Source organism: Jaculus jaculus, chromosome X (genome assembly GCF_020740685.1).
Source record: "Jaculus jaculus isolate mJacJac1 chromosome X, mJacJac1.mat.Y.cur, whole genome shotgun sequence".
Classification (NCBI taxonomy): Eukaryota; Metazoa; Chordata; class Mammalia; order Rodentia; family Dipodidae; genus Jaculus; species Jaculus jaculus.
This window is the reverse complement of record NC_059125.1, coordinates 54930027-54956948: the sequence shown is the minus strand read 5'-3', so window position 1 is coordinate 54956948 and position 26922 is coordinate 54930027. Positions and strand designations below refer to the sequence as shown.

The 26922-nt window shown below is 38.2% G+C and overlaps 1 protein-coding gene across 4 annotated transcripts in view; it reads right to left on the bottom strand.

The window, feature by feature from the left end:
• Nucleotides 1-26922, bottom strand: part of Wnk3 (WNK lysine deficient protein kinase 3) — a 210452-nt gene that overhangs the window by 109363 nt on the left and 74167 nt on the right. For all 4 annotated transcript variants that reach the window (XM_045140319.1, XM_045140318.1, XM_045140320.1 and 1 more), the window contains exons 3-7: nucleotides 12730-12902; nucleotides 10427-10647; nucleotides 9131-9288; nucleotides 4685-4773; nucleotides 816-1035 (exon numbers count right to left, since the gene is read on the bottom strand). In XM_045140319.1, coding sequence (XP_044996254.1) covers nucleotides 816-1035; nucleotides 4685-4773; nucleotides 9131-9288; nucleotides 10427-10647; nucleotides 12730-12902 — 861 coding nt within the window. The remainder of the gene's footprint in view (nucleotides 1-815; nucleotides 1036-4684; nucleotides 4774-9130; nucleotides 9289-10426; nucleotides 10648-12729; nucleotides 12903-26922) is intronic.

The window sequence follows — 26922 nt, the reverse complement described above, 5'->3', positions numbered from 1 at the left end:
GCAGATAGGTGTATACTTGCCACTTAGGTTTTCAAAAGAAAACAGCATACATTGTTTGAGTAAACAATAATGGAAGGCAAGGGAATGAGTGATAGGAAAGTCAGCAGATAGTACAGGTGGTGGTTAACGGACAGAAATGCAGCTGGGAGGGACACACAGTTGCTTCAAAAGAAATGTTCAGTTTTTTAAAACAAATGCAGTATTTTATGATTCTTTGTACTATGTATTTAAATTTAATGTGCTCTGTTATTGAGATATACTTTAAAATAATATAACAGGGCTAGAGAGATGGCTTAGTGCTTAAGGTGCTTGCCTGCAAAGCCAAAGGACCCAGGTTGGATTCCCCAAGACCCACGTTAGCCAGATGCACAAGGGGGCACATGCATCTGGAGTTCATTTGCAGTGGCTGGAGGCTTTGGCATGCTCATGTGCCCATTCTTAATCTCTCTCTCTCCCTCTCCCTCTCCCTCTTTCTCTGTCAAATAAATAAATAAAAATTTAAAAAATAAATTAAATAATATAACAATGCAAATAAAGAAAACAGAAGAAAAGGAGAGGAAGGAAAGCAAAGAGAAATGAAACAGTCCTACTAACATAAGTAATATGGAAAGCCAGTCACGGTGTCACATCCCTTTAATCCCAGCACTTGGGAGGCAGAGGTAGGAGGATCACCATGAGTTTGAGGCCACCCTGAGACTATATAGTGAATTCCAGGTCAGCCTGGGCTACAGTGAGACCCTACCTCAAAAAAACAAAAAACAAAACAAAAAAAAACAACTATATATATATGGAAAACAATTCCAGGATTTACTTACCATTTCATATGCTACTTCTTCAGGTGTATCTGTTTCTAAATTGAAACAGAATTCAATGGCTTCATTGTCTTTGTGCTTGCCTTTTAATTTTTTGGGGTCTTCAACCCAGAGTCTTAAAGCCATGGATGAATTAGAGCAATCATCTTCCTCTGCTAACTCCACCCTCAGTCCTGTATCCTCAGCAAAAAATGCGTGGTTTAGTAGGTCCCTGATAGATAACCTAATAAACAAAATATATATCTTATTATCAACTTTTCTAAGCATCAGCAAGGTGTAAATCTTTTAATTAATAAAAATCAATTGCATCAAAGCAAATAATCTTATTTTAAATTACCTATTAATGAAGCCATTAATCTGTTATAAAAATCACATATTGTGCCCAATGGGATACAAAGAAATCCTAACATGCATATATAGTGACCTTAATTAGCGATTAATTATTATCAGTAACATATCTACATAACAAAGGTTAATGCACATAAAAATCTGCCTAGAGGGAATTGGAGAAGTACTATACTACCTGTTAGGTAGACTCGATAGCTTCCCTAAACCACTGGCTTATGTTATTCAAACAATAGATTCTTGACAAAGGGAACTAAAAACTTTCCAGATATATAAATTCTAAAGTGAACTGGAAAGTCAAACTCTTAGAAATGTTTTAAATAGAAAAGATCACTCAATTAACAGTTATCTACTCAGAAGCTGGGCATTATGATTCATGCCTATAATCCCAGCACTTGTCACTAGTTTGAGGCCAGCCTGGGCTATGTAGTGAGTTCCAGGACAGCCTAGGCTATAGAATCAGACCCTGTCTCAAACAAAGACCCATTATCTAGTCAGTGTGTGTCACTTTTGAGAAGGCTGGACCAGGTGAAGCAATGTGATCCAACCAAACCTAGCAGTTTTTTTCTTTTCTTTTGTTTTGGAGACAGTCTCACTATAATAAACCAGACTGGTTTCCAATCCTCAATCCTCATGCCTCAGTCACTGGTGTGTTGAATTACAGGCATGCACAAATATACTCAGTTCCTGTAGTTTGTTTAAAGCATTAAGTCTTATTTTAGGCCATAGTATACATGTCACTGCTACAATGTTAGTTGGTTATCAGAGATCAACCTTTTCTAAAGAGAAGCAAAGGATAAGGCTTCATAGATCTATTTTGCAAGCTGAGGCAGTTTTTTTCTTTTACAAACTTTTTTTTTTTTTTGGTTTTACGAGGTAGGGTCTCACTCTAGCCCAGGCTGACCTGAAATTCACTATGTAGTCTCAGGGTGGCCTTGAACTCACGGCGATCCTCCTGCCTCTGCCTCCCGAGGGCTGGGATTAAAGGCATGCGCCACCACGCCCGGCTCTTCTTTTACAAACTTTTAAAATACGAACATGATATTTACTCTGTCAATATTACAGGCCAGGAGTGAAACTGATATATCCATCATGTCAATGTAGAAAATTCCTGCTGTATGAAACAGAAAACACATATGCATAGTATGGTTTCTGAAGAGTGGAAGATTTTCAAACTTGCACATTTTCAGTGATCAAGAGACAAATAATACTTATAATAAAAGTGTGAAAAAGCAAACAACCTCTAATTAGTTTCAATGCTAGCGTGAGATGTTTTTAAGGAAGTGTAGCCAATTAAGCCTTTCTCTTCTCAATGAAAATTTTAAGTATTTTTACAAAACAACAATAAAAACAACAGACGGAAATATCATATATTGATGATGTTACTGTTGGGTATTTTATATATATTTATTATCCTTTTAATCGTAAAAAATAATGCCTATTTTGAGAAACAAGTCAGTGACTTGTTTAAGTGTGAATGTGGATTTTAATTTTAGTCTGACATTGAGGCCTGTGATTTATTTCCAATCCATTGCTATGCTACAAATCCGTTTGACTCTCCCAATGTTCTTTAGTAACAAATCATAATTATAGTGCTTACAAACAACGATCAGACTCTAACATAAAACTAATTCAATATAATACTTTTAGGGTTGTTAAAAAACATGTTTAGAGCTGGAAATATAGTTTAGTGGTGAAGAGCTTGCTTTGCATGTGTGAGGTCACAGTTTCATTCCCCCCCCCCAATAACAAAATAAAATACAGCAGAATGTCTAGGGAGTGAGGGGTATAGTTCAGTGCTATAGTGCATGCATGTGCCAGTCTCTTGGTTCAAACCCTACCAGCAAAAATTTTTAAAAGTTTTTTTAAAAGCCTGATCTGAAGTACTATAACTGGGCAATACAAAAAACAGAAACCATTACAAATGAACAAAGGACTTAGATGTTTCTCCAAAGACACACAAATGGCCAATAAACACATAAAAAGACAGTCTGCATCATTAGTTATTTGGGAACTACAAATAAAAAATACAATGCACTATCAGTCCATACCAATTAGGATGGCAATTATCAAAACACAGACAATAACAATGGTTGGAAAGGATGTTAAAAAATTGGAGCCTTAAGCCAGGCGTGGTGGCACATGCCTTTAATCCCAGCACTTGGGAGGTAGAGGTAGGAGGATCACTATGAGTTTGAGGCCACCCTGAGACTACACAGTGAATTGCAGGTCATCCCGGGATACAGCGAGACCCTACTTCCAAAACCTAAAACCAAAAACCAAAGACGAAAAAAAATAAAAAAAAAGGAATCTTTGCATATTTCTAGCAGAAATGTAAAATGGTAGAACTAAGTGGAAAAAGTTTGGTGGTTCTCCAAAAAAGTTAAACAGGATTATCAAATAGTCCAGCAATTCTATTTCTAGATATATACTTAAAAGAAGGTGACAGCAAGGACTCAAACAGATATTAACATTCATGTAGCATTACTCACAGTCACCAAAAGGTGCTGGGGCTATAAGCTCAGTGGCAAAGGGGTTGCTTAGAATGTGCAAGACCCTGGGTTCAATCCTCAACATCAGAAATAAAATATTTCCCCAAAGGTAAAAATAAGCACCATCAATATATAAATGTATAAATCATGTGTGTCATAAATATACAATGGAACATTATTTACCTTTATAAAGGAAGGAATTTCAAGTGCATACTACAATAGGGATCAACTTTGAGTCATCTATACCAAATGAAATTAAACATAATAGAATAAACAATGCTTGATTCCACTTATATGAGGTACCTAGAATAGGTACCTTTACAGAGCTAGAAAATAGAACAGAGATTCCTAGGGCATAGAAGGAAGAATTGTGAGTATAAGATGATAAAAAAAGTCTGGGGATCAGTAGTTGCAATGATTGTATACAATGTGAATATACTTAACGCTTTTGAATTATATACTTAAAAATGGCTAACGTGGCAAAATTTCTTTGTTGTTTTGTCACTCTGTAACCCAGGCTGGTCTACAGCTCATTATTTGGGCCAAGCTGGCCTCAAATTCATGATAGATAATTACTTCTGCCTTGGCCTCTAAAGTGTTAGGATTATAGGTGTGAATCATTATGCCCATAAAAATCACAAATCTTAATTAAGTATTGCATTTTTTGCTACAATTTCTTTTAAAAACTAGGTATACAATGTTTGTATGAACACTAATAATGTTCTGTAATAAAGTCATGTTAAATAGGTCTTACCTTACTGGTTTTAGATATGCAACACTAAATGTAGTAAACAACTAATAAAAGTAAAGAGTGTCAAAGAAATGCTAGTGGAAATGTAACATATATGTTAACTCTTAACTAGCTGAAAGCTTATTGACTATAAAGTTGATGGCTAATGAAGATGAAAGTTTGTCACAAGGCACAAACAAATACCAGTTCAAAGAAAATTCAACACGATATCACATTCTCAAGTGGAGTGACACACATCACTCTAGCATCCATCAGTGATATCATTTCTCTATCATTGTACCCACCTTTCAGATTTGTTTTGACGAATACACCCTTCAATTATTTCTTTTACTTCAGGATCAGTAACTTTATTGAAGCTGGCTGGTTTTATGCCCTAGGAGAAGAAAATTGTTACAAATTGAAGAAATTGGAAGTCCAAATCAGTATGTAATTTATTATAAATATATTTAATCATAAAATTATATCTAACAATGAATTGAGAAAAATGCACACATAAGTAATTTTCTAAAGAACTTTGCAACAGCTCTATAAATAACTGAAAAATTATAAATAATCTAAATGAACATCAGATGCAATTTTTTTTTTTTTTTTGGTTTTTCGAGGTAGGGTCTCACTGTAGCACTGGCTGACTTGGAATTCACTCGGTAGTCTCAGGGTGGCCTTGAACTCATGGTAATCCTCCCATCTCTGCCTTCGAGTGCTGGGATTAAAAGTATGTACCACCATGCCCAGCTTGCAAACATGTTTTAAACATTTTTTTATATAGACTAACTTTTTTTTTCTAGTGCTTAGCTGCAAGGCTTCTCCCTGTTAACTACCTGTCATGTTGCTAGAAAGTGCTATGCAACATGTTGGGAGAGAAAAGTCATCAATGGTCATCAGTGGACCATGAAAGCTACATGGCTGACCTAGCCAGGCAAAATGTGTCAATTGGTACAATGGTGGCATGTCTGTTATGGAGGAAAACAACTGCTCTCTTATTGGATTTGAGACCTCCTCCATTGAAGAGAACTCGTATCTGGTACTAAAAAACGAACTGAAAGCCTATGGCTGGGGAGATCATAAGTCCTATGGGGGAAACTACTACTATTGTTTGGCTAAATGTATAAAGCACACCCATTAAACTGTCCTCTAAATATTTATGTTTATGCCAATATATTAATACTACTCTCACTTTTGGTTAGAAAAGCTTCTCTTTTCAGATGGTAATGACCACTGGGGAAACTAAAAAAATCATCAATGTGCTGAGACGTGACAGTGGAGTATTCAGCACTAAGTGAGAAATTCTTTCACAACCTTTAATGCTCAAGGACTACTGCAAAAGAAATGGTGGAAAGAATGTAAGAGCCAAAGAAAGGGGAGGAGTACTGTCTTCCAGGTACAAAGTGGGTGTTGCATTCATGACCTCAACATACCTGTATAATATGAGGGCAAAAAAAAAAGATTTTAGATGTGGAACTAGTTGAAAAGAAGGAGGTGTCCAGGAAAGGAGCTGGGGGAGGGGAACAAAGGAAGGTGGTGGGAAAGGGATACATTGTGTACATGAATGGAGAAAAAGGGGTAGGAAGAATGTAAGGGCCACAGTATGGGAAGATTTACTCTGTGGTATTGTCCCTCCCAGACTGACTGGTACATTCATGAGCCCACAGTGATTACTGATAACACACTGAGGAGAGAGGGAACATAAGAGTATAACTGGATGGGAATATAACCAATTTGCCACAGGTTCATATATTAATGTTCTCAATAAAAAAGAAAATATTTTCCGAGCAATTAGTAAGAATTTTTCATAAGGCAATATGAAATAGGGAAAAAGGAGGATTCCAAATATACATACATTATAGCCCAATTAGGAAAGTATAATACTACTTATTGGAATCAGAGAAAAAATAATGTATATTTGCTTTGAGGCAGGATCACACTATATTGCCAAGGCTAACATCAAACTTATCATCCTCTTGCCTCAACTAGGACTATAGGCATGAAACATTAAACCAGGAAAAATGAGTGTTATTTAAAAAGTGTTTGAGGGCTGGAGAGATGGCTTAGCGGTTAAGCGCTTGCCTGTGAAGCCTAAGGACCCCGGTTCGAGGCTCGGTTCCCCAGGTCCCACGTTAGCCAGATGCACAAGGGGGCGCACACGTCTGGAGTTCGTTTGCAGTGGCTGGAAGCCCTGGCGCGCCCATTCTCTCTCTCTCCCTCTATCTGTCTTTCTCTCTATGTCTGTCTCTCTCAAATAAATAAATAAATAAATGAACAAAAAAAAATTAAAAAGTGTTTGGAAGCCTGGCATGGTGGCACATATCTGCAGTCCCACTACTAAAGAAGTGAATACAGGAAGATCAGAAACTTGCATTACTTAGCAAGACCTTGTCACAAAATAAAGGCTTCTCCTTATAATATTCTGATTTTGATATATTTCAGTCTTTGAAAATGGCTAGAAGCCATAAACAAACAGTATGTATATAGGTATAAATTTATATGGGCCTTATGTAAATATATAAAGACATAAAAATTTAGAGAAATATATTATTTTCGCCTTAGGCAATAATAAAATATTGAGAAAAATTGACCTCCATATAATTATTAGGTTCTAGGAATTTATGAACAAACCTAAAGCCCAGAAAAGTAAAACAGAGTTCTGGATAAGGTGATAGATTAGTAGCTGCCACTGTGTACCCTGTAAAAGAGTCAGCATAATACTCCATTTCAAAGAGAAAAAGAAAATAAGAGCTTCAGAAATTCCCAAAGGTAGAGATAGAATGTCTCAAAAGTGTGGAGAAAAAGATGAGTGATGCACAGAAATCTATAATAGTTTCTGCTGTGTGGGTGCCTGGCCAAGAAAGAGGAAGCATAAAACTCTTCCAGAAAGTAAGCTTGACAGATCTTGAGAAGACTGGCAGTCCTATCTCAGAACAAGCCCATAGCACTCACAAACCTCAAAACTAGTCACAGGTTTTGGAGACAATGATTCCTCTGGCAAAAGAACAATCGTATTTTGTCAGTCTGTATGACTTAGAGGACAGGGAACAAGCACCATTTTGAGACAGAATCTATTCTTAGACACTGAACTACGCTAAAAACAAAGAATAACCATGACAGGGAACCTGAATTTAATCTACCACAGCCACAGGGCAACACATGGCCATGGAAGGCAGTTGTAAAGAGCTGTAATGTCAAAGAATGACATGCTAAGAAGGACAGGTGGCAGGAGGCTCAGCCTACCCTTAGCTATTCAACTGAAAATAACCCTGGAACTTGATAGCTGAGTCTAAGGTCACAAGGGTGGATCAACCACTGGGGCCATCTATCTGTCATTCACTGCTATAGAGCCCAAAATCTCTGAGGCTCCAGTGGAATACCTGACATCACAGCCACATCTCTCCAGCATCAGTACATAACATGTCTTGAACACATAAAGACAGGTCCTATAGTTGGACACACCTTAGTGCTATGGTTGCTTCCCATAGAACCAACACATTTGGAAGACACCTCTAGCTAGAATACTAATCACACCAGAGGGTACAAGCTGGGGAGTCTCAGGAAGGTGAGAGGACCTGCTCACCACAAAGTTAAATGTGTCCATCAGAGGTCCATGGTATGCAAGTAGAAAGCTACCAAAGTAGAGAGAGCTCTGGTGGACACTTAGTTCTAGTCCAATACAAACTCAGCAACAGCAAAAACCATAGGATAAACTAGAGCTAATAATTTAAAATGAACCCCCACATCATATCAATTCTTTGAGAACTGAGACAGGAAGTTACTCTAATAGTTCATGTTTTCCATGTCCTTGTGTTTCACTTTTCCCCCATTTTATTCTACTTTTAGCATTCATTTCACCTTATATTTTAAAAACTATATTTTTTAAGCCAGTTGTGGTTTGCATAACCCTTTTGTTGTTTTGTTTTATTTTGTTTTTTGAGGTAGGGTCTCGCTTTAACACAGGCTGACCTGGAATTCACTATGTAGTCCCAGGCCAGCTTCAAACTCACAGTGATCTTATTTCTGGCATATACCTTTTGTGTTTGTTTGTGTTTTTGTTTTTCCAAGCAGGGTCTCACTCTAGTCCAGGCTGACCTGGAATTCACTATGTAGTCTCAGGGTGGCCTTGAACTCATGGCGATCCTCCTACCTCTGCCTCCTGAGTGCTGGGATTAAAGGCATGTGCAGCACTCAGGAGGCAGAAATAGGACTGCTGTGAGTTTAAGGACAGCTTGGGACTACAGAGATCCAGGTTAGCCTGGGCTAGAGAGAGTCTCTACCTCGGAGGGGGGGGACCCTGAATTATATAAATTTATAACTAAATTACACTAAAAGCCAAAGTAATAAATATGGAAAATATTACTGCCTATTTTTATATATTTTATATTTTACCATTATTTATGCATTTAAAGCTTACAGATACCACATATGTGTGGTAGAAATACCAGATAATGTGTCACTGTACATTTCTTCCCAACTCTGTATTCAGTAAGGTCATACAAGTAACCAAAACTTGATCATAGTGGGAGCACCTACACACACACACACACACACACACACAGACACACACACACACACACACACACACATATCAGTGAATACTAGAAATTAGTGACTTTTTAAAGACATTTATCAGTTTAACATTCCTCTTAAATCTCTGTAACAGCCTCCCTCACTTTTTTCATGAAATCTGTCCCCCAAGGCCTTATGCATACTGGTAAAATAAAAAAAAATAACGTTATACCTACACTTGTTACTTTACGGTATATTTGAGCTGCATTCTGGCACTCTGAATAAGGATACTCTGAAGTAGCCATTTCTAGCATACACATTCCAAATGCGTACACATCTACAGATTCATCGTAGTGTTCTTCATACATCTCAGGAGCCATAAATTCAGGAGTGCCTGCAAAATAATACCACAATCATGTATTTATGGAAGAGAAAATATATCTATCCTTTCCCTTAAAGATTCTCTGTTAATTTTTGTTCTCCAAAGTAAATTTGTAAGGATAAAGACTGTATACAAAACACTTAATAGAACTACTTAGCTTTTTGTGCTGATGAAGTACAATATAAAAGGTCCAAAATTAGGCTATGATTTCAAAACTCTGATTTTAGCTGGGCATGGCTCACACCTGTAATTCCATTACTTGGGAGGTACAGGAGCTTAATGCCATTCTCAGGAATATATTAAGTTTGAGGCTAGCCTGGGTTACATGAAATCCTGTCTCAAAAACTAAAAATAAAATATAAAGCCAGGCGTGGTGGTACATGCCTTTAATTCCAGAAGGCTGAGGTAGGAGGACCGTTGTGAGTTCAAGGATAACCTGATACTAAATAGTGAATTCCAGGTCAGCTGCAATACAGCAGGATTCTACCTCAAAAAGCCATAAATAAATAAACAATTTTAGATCTACCGTCTTAGTTCAATTTTTATGAATTAAGTTAGCAAACTCTCTTCCTTAAGTGTGTACAGAACCTTTCAACAACCCTAAATACCCCCTGCAAAATAAATATACTAGGAAATATCTGAAATAAGTCATTATACAATAGCTTTTTCAAGCAAATTGACAGTCCAGGCAGGAATTGGTTAAGGTTTTTTGTGAAGGGTCAGACAGTAAATAATTTAGACTTTACAGTCCATATCTCTGTCATATAACTACTCAACTGTATTATGCAAAACCATCACAGATAACCTATAAATGAGTGATTGTGGCAGTGTTCCAATAAAAATTTATCCATACCTGTAGTTGCAGCACTTTGGAGGTAGAGGCAAGGGAGATCAGGAATTCAATGTCAACATCTGCCACATAGCAAGTTTGAGGCAGCCTGGACTACATAAAACCTGGTTTTGTAAAAGCATATGTATGTGTGTACGTGTGTGTGCAAGCATATATAACAACACCCAAATACAAATAAATCTTGATTAATAAAATAAGTAGCAGGTTAAGTTTTGCCCATGAGCCACATCTGACTCATCCCTGTACTAGACCAATTCACAAATCTAATATCCAAGCAGTAAACTATAAAATGCTAATTACCAATGACACTCTTAGCAAATGATGTGCGCATTAAAGTTGCCAGTCCCAGATCTCCAATCTTCACAGATCCAGTAGGTCCCGTGATGAAAATGTTGTCACATTTTAGATCTCGGTGAATAATAGGAGGAGTCCTTGTGTGCAAAAACTGCAACCCTTTTAAAATTTGTCTACACCAGCTTCTTAAGACCTTTGGTTTCATGACTTTAAAACGTTTTAAATACCTATACAAAGAAACAGAAAACATGTATGGAAAAATTCCAAAATTATTATATAAACACTATTTAGGATAAATCATTTGAGTGATTTAATCAGTAATGTACTATGACTGCCATCCATGAGTTGTTTTCTATTGTCTGTTGTGGCCAAAACTATTTAATCTAAGACCTAATTCTTTTAGATAAGACATCTACCGTTCAGTGAATACAAAGCTCAAATTCTCTAGTCTACTTCACAGTCCCTCAACAAAATGGTTTGACCTCTCAAAAATATATTCAAGGGGGCTGGAGAGATTGCTCAGTGGTTAAGGTGCTTGCCTGCAAAGCCTAACAACCTTTGTTCAACTTCCTAGTACCCATGTAAAGCCAGATGCACAGAGTTGAACAGATGCACATCTGGAGTTTGTTCGCAGCAGCTGGAGACCCTGGTGTGTTTCTCTCTCCCTCCCTCCCCACCCCTTGCAAATAAATTTAAAAATATATATATATTGGAATATATATATATATATTTTATTTTTTTATTTTTTATTTTTTTTTTTGCTTTTCAAGGTAGGGTCTCACTGAAGCCCAGGCTGACCTGGAATTCTACGTAGCCTCAGAGTGGCCTCAAACTCACAGCAATCTTCCTGCCTCTGCCTCTCAAGTGCTGGGATTAAAGGCGTGCACCATCACACCTGGCTTGGATAAAAATATGTTTAAAAACTAAAAAGTAAAAATAAAAATATCTGAGTAAGCCTATTATTTTTATTATTTGTGTGTGTGTGAGAGAGAGATAGACTGTGTATGGCATACAAATGCCGTGGTATATTTGTGGAGGTCAGAAGACACTTCAGAATGTTGGTTCTCTCCTGCTCTGTTTGAGACAGAGGTTTCTCTTGTTGTCTTGCCACTAGTTGGCCCATGATCTCCAGGATTCTTCTGACTCCACCTCCCACTGCCATAGGGGCATTAGGATTTTAGCTGTGTATGCTATTTTGTACCTGGTTTCACATGAATGTGAGGGGTCTAAACTTTGCTCAGCAGGCATGCTGAACAACTGCCTTTAACCACTGGGCCATCTCCCCAGCCATCAGTGTAGCATTTTTAATTAAAAATAAGAATCATGACAGAATGGCCTTTCAGGAATAGAAGTACAATTTGAAAATGAGGATTTGTCTCTACTTTCTAATAATTACTTAATCACCAGAGGATATGACTACATACATAAAATTTTAGTGCAAAAAATGCTACAAAGCTTGATGTGGTGGTACATGCCTTTAATCCCAGCACTCAGGAAACAGAGATAGGAGGATCCCTATCAGTTTGAAGCCAGTCTGAGACTACACAGTGAACTCCAGATCAGCCTGGGCTAGACTGAGACCCTACCTCAGAAAAAAAAAAGCTAGGAATAAAGATATATCCCACATGTAACTAATTACTTATAATTGATTATACAACTGATTCATATCAAATGAAAACCAGTAATTAATAACAAAAGGCTATCATTGTATGCAATTTTTGCTAGCTAAAATTATAAACTTGGTCAAGTCCCCTACAATTCATTATCATTGAAAAAATAAAATTATATTCTTTCTATAATGATTTTCAATTCTCAAATTCTATGATATTCTAGAACATTAACTTTTTCTTTTATGTAGAGGTGGGAGACAGAATCCAAGGTATCCTGGGCTGGCCTTGTACTCATTATATAGCCAGAAACTTGGGCTCCTGATCTTCCTGCCTTTACTTCCCAAATGCTGAGATTTCAGGCATGTACCACCACATCTGTTTTTATAAGGTGTTATGGAAACAAACCCTGGGCTTCATGCATTCTAGGCAAGTATACTACCAACTGATCTACATTCTCATTTCCCAAAGCATTAACTTTTATTTTCAGCATTAACTTTTCAACACTGTATTTTCTAACAAACTTGTAAATTCTTTAATATTAGCAGTCCTAGGAATCAAACATAGGGCCTTGCACATGCTAAGTGCTTGACCACTGAGCTATGTACCCTGTCCCTCCACAAATTCTTTAATCAAGTATTGTTTATAAACTAAAAATTATTTCCAAATAAAACCCAACTAGAACTAACAGAGTCAACTTACGTTTTTAATGTTCCTGATGTCATTAATTCAGTTACTAATACAATACATTTTTTTCCTTTTAATATAGACTCCCAAGAGTCATAAAATCGAACTATATTGGGATGCTGAAGACCTTTCAACATCTCTGCTTCCTCCTTGAATCTTTGCTGCTCAATTTTGGTTAACTTGCGATCCTAAAATGGAAGAACAATTTACAAATTAATGCCACAGAAATTTTCATGGCTTAATTGCTTTGACATATCAACCCTTTTCTCAAGACTCAGAGAATAGTTGATATCCTATGTTAGTTAATTTGATTCCTCTATTAATTAATAAAACTATAATTAAATTACATAAGTATGCTATGAACACTTACACTGCTCATCAATATCTTAAGGACTATGAAGTATAGCTCAGTGATAAAGTATTTACATTTTCTCAAAAGGAATTGGCAAAAAGCAATAAAGGGATAAGATGATTGTTTCTCTAAGAAACCCCATGCTTTCAGATCTGTAACATCTATGCCAGTGACAGAATAATCAAAATGTTAATCATGGGATATTCTTTACAACTATGGAAGTTGTCAATAAAAAAAAATCAATTATTGGGCTGGAGGCATGGCTTAGTGGTTAAGGTGTGTGCCTGCAAAGCCAAAGGACCCATGTTCGATGCCCCTGGACCCACGTTAGTCAGATATACAAGGGGGCACATGTGTCTGGAGTTTGTTTGCAGTGGCTGGTCTCTCCCTCTTTCTCTGTCAAATATAAAAATGATAGACATCTAGACATTTGTTTTAGTTTAACTTCTGAACTACCTAAGTAAACTCAAACTGTGTTACGGTTCCAAATAGAAATATCATGTTACTGGGACTGGAGAGATGGCTTAGCAGTTAAGGTGCTTGCCTTCAAAGCCTAAGGACCCAGGTTTGATTCCCCAGGACCCATGTAAGCCAGATGCACAATGGGGTTAATGCATCTGGAGATCGTGTGCAGTGGCTGGAGGCCCTGGAATGGCCATTCTCTCTCTATCTGCCTCTCTCCCTTTCTCTCTCTCAAATAAACAAACTATTTCTTAAAAAAAAAAAGAGGGCTGGAAAGATAGCTTAGTGGTTAAGCACTTGCCTGTGAAGCCGAAGGACCCTGGTTTGAGGCTTGATTCCCCAGTGCCCATGTAAGCCAGATGCACAAGGTGGCACATGTATCTGGAGTTCATTTATAGTGGTTGGAGGCTTTGGTGCACCCATATTCATTCATTCATTCATTCATTCATTCATTCATTCATTCATTCATTCTCGCTCGCTCGCTCTCAAATAAATAAATTAAAATAAAATTAAGAAAAAAAAGAAATATGCTACCAACAAATGAAAAACCTTTAAATTGGCACTGAGCCTCTAATCTTCCACTTTACATGCCAGAAGTCAATGAAGCAATGTTTACAGAATGCAAAAGGATTATGATCCTAAAATTCTGAATTCATACAAGATTTTGATTAGTTAAAAGGAGAAAACACACATATTTTTAGAAATAGGGATAGAGTAAGTATATCATCCTACGTATCCCTTTAGAAAATATTACACAAAGTTGGTTTTTTTTTTTTGAGGTAGGGTCTCACTCTAGCTCAGGCTGACCCAGAATTCACTATATCAACTGAGAGTAGCCTCAAATTCACTGCCATCCTCTTACCTCTGCCTCCCAAGTGCTCGGATTAAAGGCATGCTCCACTACACCCGGCTCACAAAGATTTTTTTCTTTTGTTTGGTCTTTTGAGGTAGGGTCTGACTCTAGCCCAGGCTGACCTGGAATTCACATGGAGTTTCAGGGTGGCCTAAAACTCACAGCAATCCTCCTACCTCTGCATCCCAAGTGCTGCGATTAAAGGTATGCGCCACCATGCCTGGCTTTCACAAAGATTTTTAATAAAAACAATGTCCAGGGAATGTGGTGATGGCTCAGTGGATAAGAGCTGTATAAGCATGAGAACCAGAGCTCAGAAAGATGCCCAAAACCACGTAAAACACCAGGCATGGCTATACACACATATAACCACAGCACTGGGGAGGAAAAGGAAAATCTCTTTAACCAATCTAACCAAAAAACAGTGAGCTCCAGGTTCAGCAAGAGACCTTGTTTCAAGGAAGTAAGGCATAAGAGCAACAGATGATACCTGTTATCTCCTCTTTTAGCCTCCACATGCATGTGCATGGGGTGCACACATATGCAAACCTACATGCATACACCACACACATGCATACACACACACAGCCCATGTATTCTGTCTACACACACATACCACAGCACACACAGAAGAGCATAAGTCATTAGATGAGTAAAGCATTGTGCAAGGTGGTGGTGCATTAACTGTTGCTCCAGCTACTTGGGATCCAGAGGACAGGAATACCACTGTAGCCCATAAGTTTGAACTTAGCCAGGGAAACAGCAAGATGCATTTTTAAAAGATGACAAGGCATGCCAGGCGTGGTGGTGCACGCCTTTGATCCCAGCACTTGGGAGGCAGAGGTAGGAGGATGACCACGAGTTCAAGGCTACCCTGGGACTACATAAGGAATTCCAGGGTCAGCCATGGCTGGAGTGAAACCCTACCTTGAAAAACAAAGCAAAACAATACAAAAATGACAGGCATGGTGGCACATGGCTGTAATCCCAGGATACAAGATGCAGAGGCAGGAAGATTGCCACAAGGTGAAGGCCAGACTTAGCTATAGTGTGATCCAGGACAGCTAACTAGGGATACATAGTAAAATCATGTCTCAAAAGACAAAAACAAATATATGCATATAGTTAAGTCTAATCATGGCTAATATAATTGGTAAAACAATCAGTTTTCTCAACATTACTTAAAAGTTATATAATTCAAAAGAAAAGTCTAGAATTAAAATTCCACATTAGCTGGGCATGGTGGCACATGCCTTTAATCCTAGCACTTAGGAGGCAGAGGTAGGAGAATCACCACGAGTTTGAGGCCATCCTGAGATTACATAATGAATTCCAGGTCATCTTGGGCTACAGTGAGACCCTATCTTGAAAAACCAAAAAAAAAAAAAAAAGCCTTATTAGTTCATTTAAAACTAATTAGAAGAAAAAGAAAAAAAAATAAGTTTTTGTCATATGAATGGAAAAACTAGACAGATGGGAATGATAAGACTATTTAAAATTTTATTTATTATTTATTAATTTATTCAATTTGTGGGAAGTGTGAGTACACCAGGGTCTCTTGCTGCTGCAAATTACCACCAGATGCTTGTACCACTTTTCTCTGACTTTACATGGGTGCTAGGGAAATCAAACTTTAGGCCATCAGGCTTAACAAACAAGCACTTTTAACTGCTGAGGCATTCCCCAGCCCTGATTTGAAGTTTTGATGTTAATATAAAACTGTCCAAGTATTCCAGATAAATATTTAGGAGTAATTTCCATTTTAAAATGGTTATCAAAATATTATTTTCCTTCCATTTTCAAATTTCACCAAAATGACAAAGGGAATATACAAGCCTAGAGTAGTGAGAGAATTATGAGACAGGTTCAAACAAAACAATTTCAAGGTAAAAATATATATGTTGATCACACTAGATTTTTTGCAACCTTCTAATTCATTTTATTTTTACATAATCCCATTTACCAGAAACAAGAAATGATACTAGTGATGATTTTTAAAATATTGAAATAAATGAGTCTCTCATTTTTATGAAACTCAAGACAATCTAGGAAATGATGCAAAAGGAAAAAAACTTCTAATAAAGTGTATTTTATTGTTACAACTTCATAATGGCCCTTCATTGTGTGCTTATTATACAGCGTTCTTTACAGTAACACATAAGAGACCCAGAAATTTCAATGTTGATTACTTCATGTCACAGAATTTCTTTATGTGTAGAAGAAAATATGTAAGAAGATCATAAACCACAATCAAGTGGGCTTCATTACATAGATAAAGGGACAGTTCAACATATGTAAATCAGTAAGTGTAAGTCATTACATAAAAGGACTCAAGGGCAGAAATCATTTGATCATCTGCAAGGGTGCATAAAAAGCCTTTGATAAAATTCAACATCAATTCATGATGAAAGCCCTTAAGAGACTAGGGATGGAAAGAACATCACAGCATAATAAAGGTTATATATGAAAAATATATAGCCAACATGCTGGACAGAGAAAAACTCAATGCATTGCCACTAATATCAGAAACAGGACAAGGCTTTCCACTCTCTTCACTCCTGTTTAATATGGAGCTTGAAGCCTTAGTTAAATCAATAAAACAAGAGAAGAAAATAAAAGGGATAAGAAAGGGTACCAATAAGAAAGGGTAACATTAAAGTATATTTATTTGCAGATGATACGATTCTATATATAAGGGACCCTAAAGACGCCACTAGAAAACTCCTAGAATTGATAAACACTTGCAGCAACGTGGCAAAATCCAAAATTAACATGAAAAGTAGCCTTCCTGTATGCCAATGACAAACAGAGAAAGAAATCAAGGAGACAATCCCATTCACAATAGCCTCAAAAATATAAAATGCGTTGGAATAAATCTAACCAATGAAGTGAAAGAACCTTGCAGTAAAGACTTTAAGAAAAAGAAAAGAAAAAAGAGCTTGAGAAAAACACTAGGAGATGAAAAGACCTCCCATGCTCATGAATTGGAAGAACTAATACTGTAAAAATGACTATTCTACCAAAACCAAAGGAAACATCCTACCAAAAGAAACAGATTCGGGCTGGAGAGATGGCTTAGCGGTTAAGCACTTGCCTGTGAAGCCTAAGGACCCTGGTTCAAGGCTCGATTCCTCAGGACCCACGTTAGCCAGATGCATAAGGGGGCGCACACCTCTGGAGTTCGTTTGCAGTGGCTAGAAGCCCTGGCGTGCCCACTTTCCTCTCTCTCTCTCTGCCTCTTTCTCTCTCTGTTGCTCTCAAATAAATAAATAAAAACAAACAACAACAACAATAAATAAATAAATAAATAAAGGTGTGTGCCATCATGCCTAGCTTAAAAAAAAAAAAAGAAACAGATTCAATGGAAGCACAATCAAAATTTCCAGTACCATATTTTACAGAAATAGAAAATATAATCTTAAAAGCCTATGACAGGAGAGTCATGAGCCTTAGGGGTAAAAAGCCTGCTCTTGTCTGGATAAATACATATATTACTCTCACCAAATTGCCCTGAAAGCACTACCCTTAATGTTCACATTCATATATTAATGCTACTCTCACTTCTGGTTAGAGAAGCTTCTCTTTTCAGATGGCAGTGACCACTGGGATGACCCAAAAGGCAATGTAGTGCTGAGAAGAAGGAACAGAGGAGTGTTCAGCACTGAAACATCTCTGTCACATCCTCCAAGGATCAGGGTCCGTTATGGAAGAGGTGATGGAAAGAATGTAAGAGCCAAAGGAAGGGTACCACTCCTTACATACAACTGTCTAGACAGAAATTGACCTCGATATCCAAGACCTCGCAGTGCCTAGTAATACCCACACAAGACCCTCATAATAGGAGAAAAAAATGATGACATCAAATTAAAAGAGAAACTAATGGAGAGAGGGAGGGGATATGACAGAGAGCAGAATTATGAAGGGGAGAGCAGGAGGGGGAAGGAAAATACCATGGTTTGTTGTCTGTAAGTATAGAAATTGTCAATAAAAAACATATATATAGGGCTGGAGAGATGGCTTAGCAGTTAAGCGCTTGCCTGTGAAGCCTAAGGACCCCGGTTCGAGGCTCGGTTCCCCAGGTCCCACATTAGCCAGATGCACAAGGGGGCGCATGTGTCTGGAGTTCGTTTGCAGAGGCTGGAAGCCCTGGCGCGCCCATTCTCTCTCTCTCCCTCTATCTGTCTTTCTCTCTATGTCTGTCGCTCTCAAATAAATAAAAAATGAACAAAAAATATTTAAAAAAAAGAATACACTCTAAGATATAGGCATAGCTAAAGACTTCTTGAATAGAACTCTAACTGCCCAGAAAATAAAGCAAATAATTGACAAATGGGACTATACATCACATTATAGTTTAAATAAAACAAAGTTGATTTTTCAATGAAAATGCTAAATTCCACTAAGGCTTATGATAATGATGCATTTCAAATTTTGAAAGACCACACCCAGACTACTATGCCCAGAAACATTATCTGTCATAATTGAAAGGGAAAAATCATTATGATTAATGCAGGCTAAGGGAATATATGATTACTAAGCCAATGCTGAACGAATGCACTAGAAGGAATACTTCAGAATGAAGAGGAAAATAAATAAATTCATGAAGCTAAAGAAAATCAGGAGAGATTGCTTAGTGGTTAAGGCATTTGCCTATGAAGCCTAAGAACCCAGGATCGATTCCCCAGTGCCCATGTAAGCCAGATGTACAAAGTGGTGAGCATCTGAAGTTCATTTGCAGTGGCCAGAGGCCCTGTTCTCTCTCTATATATATCTGCCTCTTTCACTCTCTTAAATAAATAAGTAACTATTTTTTAAGTTTAAAAGGAAAAAAATCAGGTATGTTAATTGTTAAGCAAATATAGATTAAGAAAATAGCAAATATTACAAAAGCATCAAAATAGCAGGGATTAATCCAAACTTTTCAATAATAGTGCTGAATGTTGATGGTTTCAATTCTTTTTTTATTTTTATTTTTTTTGAGGTAGGGTCTCACTCTAGCCCAGGCTGACCTGGAAGTCACTATGCATTCTCAGGGTTGCCTCAAACTCCTGGTAATCCTCCTACCTCCGCCTCCCAAGTGCTGGGATTAAAGGTATGCACCACCATGCCCATCTGGCTTCAATTTCTTAATCAAAAGAAACAACACTGGTGAGACAGTTCAGCAGTTAAAGTCACTTGCTTTTTAAGCTTGACAGTCTAAATTCAATTCCCCTGTACCCATGTAAATCTTGATATACAAAGTGACACATGTGTCTGGACTTCATTTGTATCAGCAAGTGGCCCTGGCATGCCCAAATTCAATTTCCCTCTCTCACTTTATACAAATAAATAATTAAAATTTTTTTGTTTGGTTTTTCAAGGTAGGGTCTCACTCTAGCTCAGGCTGACCTGGAATTCACTATGTAGTCTCAGGGTGGCCTAGAACTATCAACAATCCTCCTACCTCTGCCTCTCAAGTGCTGGGATTAAAGGCATGCGCCACCATGACCAGCTAAAAAATTAGTTTTTTTAATTCAACCAGGCGTGGTGGCACACGCCTTTAATCCCAGCACTTGGGAGGCAGAGGTAGGAGGATCGCTGAGAATTCGAGGCTACCCTGAGACTACATAGTGAATTCCAGGTCAGCCTGAGCCAGAGTGAGACCCTACCTCGAAAAACAAAAAAAAAAAAAAATTAGTTTTTTAATTTAATTTACTTATTTGAGAGAGAGAAAGAGAGAGAGAGAGAGAATGAGAATGGGCACGCCATGGCCTTCAGCCACTGCAAACAAACTTCAGATGCATGTGCCATCTTGTACATCTGCCTTATGTGGGTCCTGGGGAATTGAACCAAGGTCCCTTGGCTTGGTAGGTAAGCGCCTTAACCACTAAGCAATCTCTCCATCCCTAAAAAGACTTTTTTAAAAGACACAGACTAGCAGATTGTATTAGTAAACAGGATCCTACCAGAAAAAGCTATATAGCCTTTTTGGGGAGAAGTCATCAAAAGTCTTAACTTGCAAGGGATCCTACAAGCTTTATAAGTTGGCCAGCCAGACCAAATGTATCAACATGTGTAATGGTGGCATGTCTGTTATGGGGGAAACCAACTGCTCTCTAATTAGATATAAGGCCCTCTCCAAGGGAAGGAATTCCTGCCTGGTACTATACACCTAATTAAAAGCCTATGGCTTCCTGGGCTAGAGTGAGACCCTACCTTTAAAAAAACAAGAACAAAAAAAAGCCTATGGCTTAGGAGGTCATAAGCCCTAAGGGGGAAACTACTGAATCTAGCTAAATGGATATAACATGCCACCAAACTGCCCTCTAAACACTTACGTTTATACACATATATTACTGCTACTCTCACTCTTGGTTAAAGATGCTTCTCTTTTCAGATGGTGATGTCCACTGGGGGTGATTCAAAATTCACCATAGTGTTGAGAAGTGACAGTGGAGTGTTCAAAACTAAGTGAGACATCTCTATCACACCTTCCAAGGTTCAGGGATCACTGAAGAAGAGAAGGCAGAAAGAATGTAAGAGCCAAAGGAAAGAGAAGAGTTCTTACAATGCTGTCTTCCAGACACAAAATGGCCTTGATATTCATGACCTCATGGTGGCTGACACTATCTACATAAGGCCTGTATAACAGGAGGAAAAAAAAACTGATGGCATCAAATAGAAGGGAGACTAGCTAGAAAGAAAGGATTCAGTGGAAGGGGATTTTGGAGGGGGAAATGGGGACCGATATGAGGAAATTTGGATCAAGGAATATTGTCTACATTTATGGAAGTTGTCCATAAAAGTTAAAAAATAGGATCCTTCTTTTTGCTATTTATAAGAAATGTCATGATCAAAAACACACACACACTACTTTAAGGTAAAAGGGAAGAAAATGGTATTTCAAGCAAATGAAACCTGAAGAAAAGCAAGAGCTGCTATTCTAATATCTGACAAAATAGACTTCAAACCAAAACTAATCAGAACAGATAAACAGGGCTGGAGAGATGGCTCAGCAGTTAAACGTGCTTGCTTGCAAAGCCTCATGGTTCAGATTTGATTCTCCAGTATCCATATAAACCAGATGCACAATCTCAGACATACATCTGGAGTTCATTTGCAGTGGCAAGAGGCTCTTGTGTACCAATTTCTGGCCCCTCCTCCCACTTGTAAAAAATAATATTTTTAAATAAAAAAAACAGATAAAAAAGTGACTTCGAGTTGACTAAAGAAATAACTTACCAAGAAGATATTAAAATTCTAAATACATACTCACCAGACACAGGGGCACCCAAGTTCATAAAACAAATGCTACTAGACATAAAGTCATAGATTAACACCAACACAGCAGTAGTAGATAAATCCAATACCCCATTCTCATCAATAGATACATCACCCAGATTTTAAAAATGGAGAAACATTGTTAAATTACATCAAAGAACAAATAGATTTAACAGATATCTTTAGAACATTCCCCCAACCACTAAAGAATACCTATTTTTCACAGCAGTCCATGTAACTTACTCTAAGATAAATCATATATTAGGATACAAAGCAAATATCAAAAATTTATGAAAATTGAGATACTCTCCTGTATCCACCTTTATCATAATGGAATAAAACAAGAAACTGAGAAAAGAAACTACATACTGCTGAATAATGAGTGGGTCACTGAAGGAGTCAAGAAGGAAACCAAGGGCTGGAGAGATTGCTCAACATAAGGCACTTGCCCTTATGGCTAATGACCTGTGCTTGATAGCCCAGCACCCATGTAAAGTCAGATACACAAAGTGTTGCATGTGTCTGAAGTTTGTTTGCAGCAGTAAGAAGCCTTTGTGTGTGTACTCTTTCTCACCAATCCACAAAATAATTGATGACAAGAAATAATTAAGATCAGGGCAAACATTCTTCACTGAAATAGAGAAAAAATTCTCTTAAAATTTATTTAGAAGCACAAACAACCTCAGATAACCAAAGCAATCCCAAACCATAACAAAATAAGACTGTAGCCATGCATAGTGGCACACACCTTTAATCCCAGCACTTGGGAGGCAGAGGCAGGAGGATCACCATGTGTTCAAGGCCACCCTGAGACTATGCAGTGAATTTCAGGTCAGCCTGGGCTAGAGTGAGACCCTACCATGAGAAACCAATATATATATAAAACCAATATGTGTGTGTGTGTGTGTGTGTGTGTGTGTGTGTGTGTGTGTGTATATATATATATATATATAGACATATATATATGTATATGTATACATATATAATAAGAATAAATAAATAAATAAGACTGTAGGTATTAGCTGGGCATGGTGGTAAACACCTTTAATCCCAGCACTCAGGAGGCAGAGGTAGGAGGATCACCATGAGTTTGAGGACACTCTGAGACTATATAGTGAATTCCAGGTCAGCCTGAGCTAAGTGAGACCCTACCTCGAAGAACCAAAAAAAACCAAAAACCAAAAACCAAAAAAAAAAAAAAAAAAAAAACCCAACAACAAAAAAAGACTGTAGGTATCAACATACCTGATTTCAAAGTATATTTCAGAGCCACAGTAACAAAAAAAAATCATGTTCCTTAGCCTGGGGCTATTGTGAGACCCTACCTCAAAAAAAAAAAAATCATAGTATTAACCCAAAAACATGAAAGTCAGAAACAATGTGACACAAGTGTGCAAGGTTGTATATACACACTAGGTGGCACACATGTCTGGAATTTGATTACAGTGGCTGGAGGCCTTGGCATGCCAATTCTCTTCCCCCCCCCCCCACTCCCACTCTCTCTTTCATAAAAAAAAAGGCCAGGTATTGGGCTTGTATCAAAAAAAAAATGCATCAACTCCAAAATAAATAAAAGACCTTAACATAAGACCAAAATTCTCAAACTGCTAGAGGAAAAAGTAGAGAAAGCATTTTAAGATACATGTTTGGGTAAGAACTTTCTGAATAAGGTCTCTAGTTGCTCAGGAAATAAGGCCAATGATCAGCAAATAAGATACCATTAAATTAAAAAGCTTTTCTGCAGCAAAGGAAACTGTTAAATGAACAAAATGGCAGCCTATAAATGGGAAAACAGTATTTCCCAGCTATGCATCTGACAGAGAACTAATATCTAGTATACACAAAGAACTAAAAAAAATGAAACAATAAGAAACCATATGATACTTGGGGCAGATAAAATGGTATTCTGGTTAAAGGAACTTGTTTACAAAGTCTCTTAGCCCAGGTTTGTTTCCCCAGTATCCATGTACAGCCATATAAAGTGGCAGACGCATGCATCTGGATTTTGTTTACTGTGGCAAGAGGCCTTGACATGCCCATTCCTATTCATTCATATTCTCTCTCTCTTTCCCTAAAGTAAATAAATAAATAACTCAAGCAAATAAGCTATAGAATTAAACAGAGTTCTCTGAGTAAGAAATACAAATGGCCTATAAATATTTTAAGAGTTCAAAATCCTTAGTCATCAGGAAAATTCAAATTAAAATTATCTTGAGATTCATCTCACTCCAGGCATAATAGCTATTATGAAGAAACCAAACACTTGACAGTGTGTGGAGAAATAGGAACCATTATCCATTGTTGATGGGAATACAAACTGGGGCAGCCATCATGGAAACAAGTGTGAAGAGCTAAAAATACAAATGTCCTATGACAAGCTATACCACTCCCGGGCATATTATATAAGGACTCTGTAGAAATACTTGCTCACTAATGGCTATGGCTGCTCTATTAACAACAGCTAGGAAATGGAATCAAGCCCAGATGCCAACAAAATGATGAATGGATAATGAAGATGTGATACATATACACAATGGAGTTTTATTCAGTGCTAAAGAAAAATTAAATTATGAAATTCCCAAGTAGATGGATGGATCTAGAAAACATACTAAGGGAAATAACCCAGGCTCAGAAAAACAAATGTCACATATTCTCTCTCATATGTGGATCTTAATTTCAAACTATCAGATTTGAATGTAATGAATCAGTAGATGACAGGAAGCTAGAAAGGGGTCATGATGGGGGATTAAAGAGGAAGGGCTTAATGGGAGGAGATAGAAGATAAGTAAGCAGAAGTAGATAATACTAGGGGTAAAGAAGTTTAAGTGGTGATAGTAGTTGAAGATCAAGGGGAAGAGGAGATGGGAGAGATGCTATGAAAAAGCAATATGGGAGTACAGTGGACTTCTGGGAAAGATGGCAGCATAGGAGCCATGCCAAACCAGCCTAGGGAGGGATTTTAAGCAAAACCCCAGCAAAATAAACTGCTCTTCTGAAAAGTGAAGGAGTATAGGTTATTCTTTAATTAATTAATTTATTTATTTTTATTAACAACTTCCATGATTATAAAAAAATATCCTATGGTAATACCCTCCCTCCCCCCACTTTCCCCTTTGAAACTCCATCATATAGTATAGGTTATTCTTAGACATAGCAGAAAAGCCGGAGACACCAAGATTCACCAGAAAGGAGGAAAACTGCCAGAGTCCCACTGAGGTGCTTGCAGCCCGCGATCCACACGCCTGACCAGTGCAGTCCCACCAGGCGGCGGCGGCAGCAGAGACCAAGCAACAGGTTTTTCAATTCCATCAGCCTTCTTGCAAAGTTAAGAAATTTAAAAGAAAGACAGCTGAGATCAACTAAAGAGCTACTTAAAGTTCAAGCAACTCCAGAAGTCTGAACTCTCCTGTCCCCACCATCAGAACCAGGAGCCTCCAGCATTCAGTCCCCAGTGGCAGTGCAGCCAGCAGAGTGGATCAGAGGTACAGCTGGTCAGCACAACATGGAGGGATCGAGGCGGGCACTCAGCACTGGTGAGATTGGAAGCCATCCAAAAGGTAGTGAGACCTTATTGGTGGCTGCTAACTTTGGGCCAAACCCTGAGAGTGACTACTCCTCACACTATTGAAGGAGTGCTAAAGTAGCCCCCTGACAGGTGGCTAACCAATGCCAGAGTGACTCATTATCAGGTTCTTCTTTTCAACCCCCCACAGAATCAATTTGCTGACAGGCCCTCAATCCCACAACGCTGCTACCTGATCTGGATCTGGACAGTCCCATACATGACTGCTCAGAGATCTTGAGCAGTTTACAAGGGACCGACAGATGTTCCCCTTAAGGGAGTAGAGCTGACCTGGTATACAGATGGTAGCAGCTTCCTTAAAGATGGTGTCCAGCACGCAGGAGCTTCAGTGACAACTGGAGAGAAAACTGTATGGTCAGAAGCCTTCCCTCCGGGTATGTCTGCCCAGAAAGCTGAATTGATAGCCCTAACTATAGGCCAAGGAAAGAGACTTAATATCTATACTGATAGCCATTATGCCTTTGCAATGGTACATGTTCATGGAGCAATTTATAAAGCGAGGAGACTATAGAAAGCAGAAGGAAAAAAAAAACATTAAAAATAAACAGGAACTCCTGCAAGCCATATGGCTACTTATGGAGCTATCAATCATGCATTGCCCTGGCATCAGAGAGAAGTTGAGCCTACCTCAAAGGGAAACAAGGCTGATAATGCTGCATGAGAGGCAGCCCTCCAGGTTGCTTCTACCCTGGTGGCAAAATTGCCTCCAGTGGTGATGCCAACCTTGCCAGAGACACCAAGTTACAGTGACACAGAACTATGGAGGCATACCTGCACAGCAGCCTAGAAGGAACAAGGATGGTATAAACCCCTGACAGAAGGATCATCCTCCCATCAGACTTTGATAGCTAAATCATTAGACAAATACACCAGAGTACTCTTCTAAGCCAACAGAAGATTGAGGACTTACTTAGATGGGCCCAACTTAAAAGTTTTTGACTTGAGGTAAAAGGCAACAGAAGCCATAGCCTGATGCCATGCCTGCAAAAGGCAGAGTTTCTAGGTCAGGAATCGGGAAAGATGAACCTGACCAGGAGTAAATTGGGAAATTGACATCACAGAGGTAAAACCTGGTTTGTATGGATACAAGTATTTACTGGTATTTATAGATACCTTTTCAGAATGGACTCAGGCTTTTCCAACCAAGAATGAGACTGCCACAACTGTGGCCAAAAAACTATTGGATGACATCATTCCAAGGTATGGTTTACCTGTTCTTTTGGGGTCCGACAACACACCAGGCTTCATCTCACAGATAACTCAGGCCATAATTAAAATTGTGGGGACAAATTGGAAACTCCATTGTATGTATCGTCCCCAGAATTCAGGACAGGTAGAAAGAATGAATTGGATCCTAAAGGAGACCCTAACTAAATTAACCCTTGAAACTGGTGGTCACTAGGTGTCTCTCCTTTTCTTTGCCCTTTTCTGAGTCCAAAACTCCCCCTATACCATGGGGCTGACTCCCTTTGAAATCATGTATGCAAGATCCCCATCCCTGTTGCCCAATATAAAAGCAGAAATGGTAACTGAATTTGATGATGAGAGATTTCTCTCCTCCTTATAAACTTTATTTCAGGTGCAAGAATGTCTGTGGACCCAACTGTGGGCCATCTATGAAAAGACACCAACCCCTACACCCCACGGGTTCATACCAGAAGACCTAGTACTAGACTAACCTCACTAGGGAAGATTGTT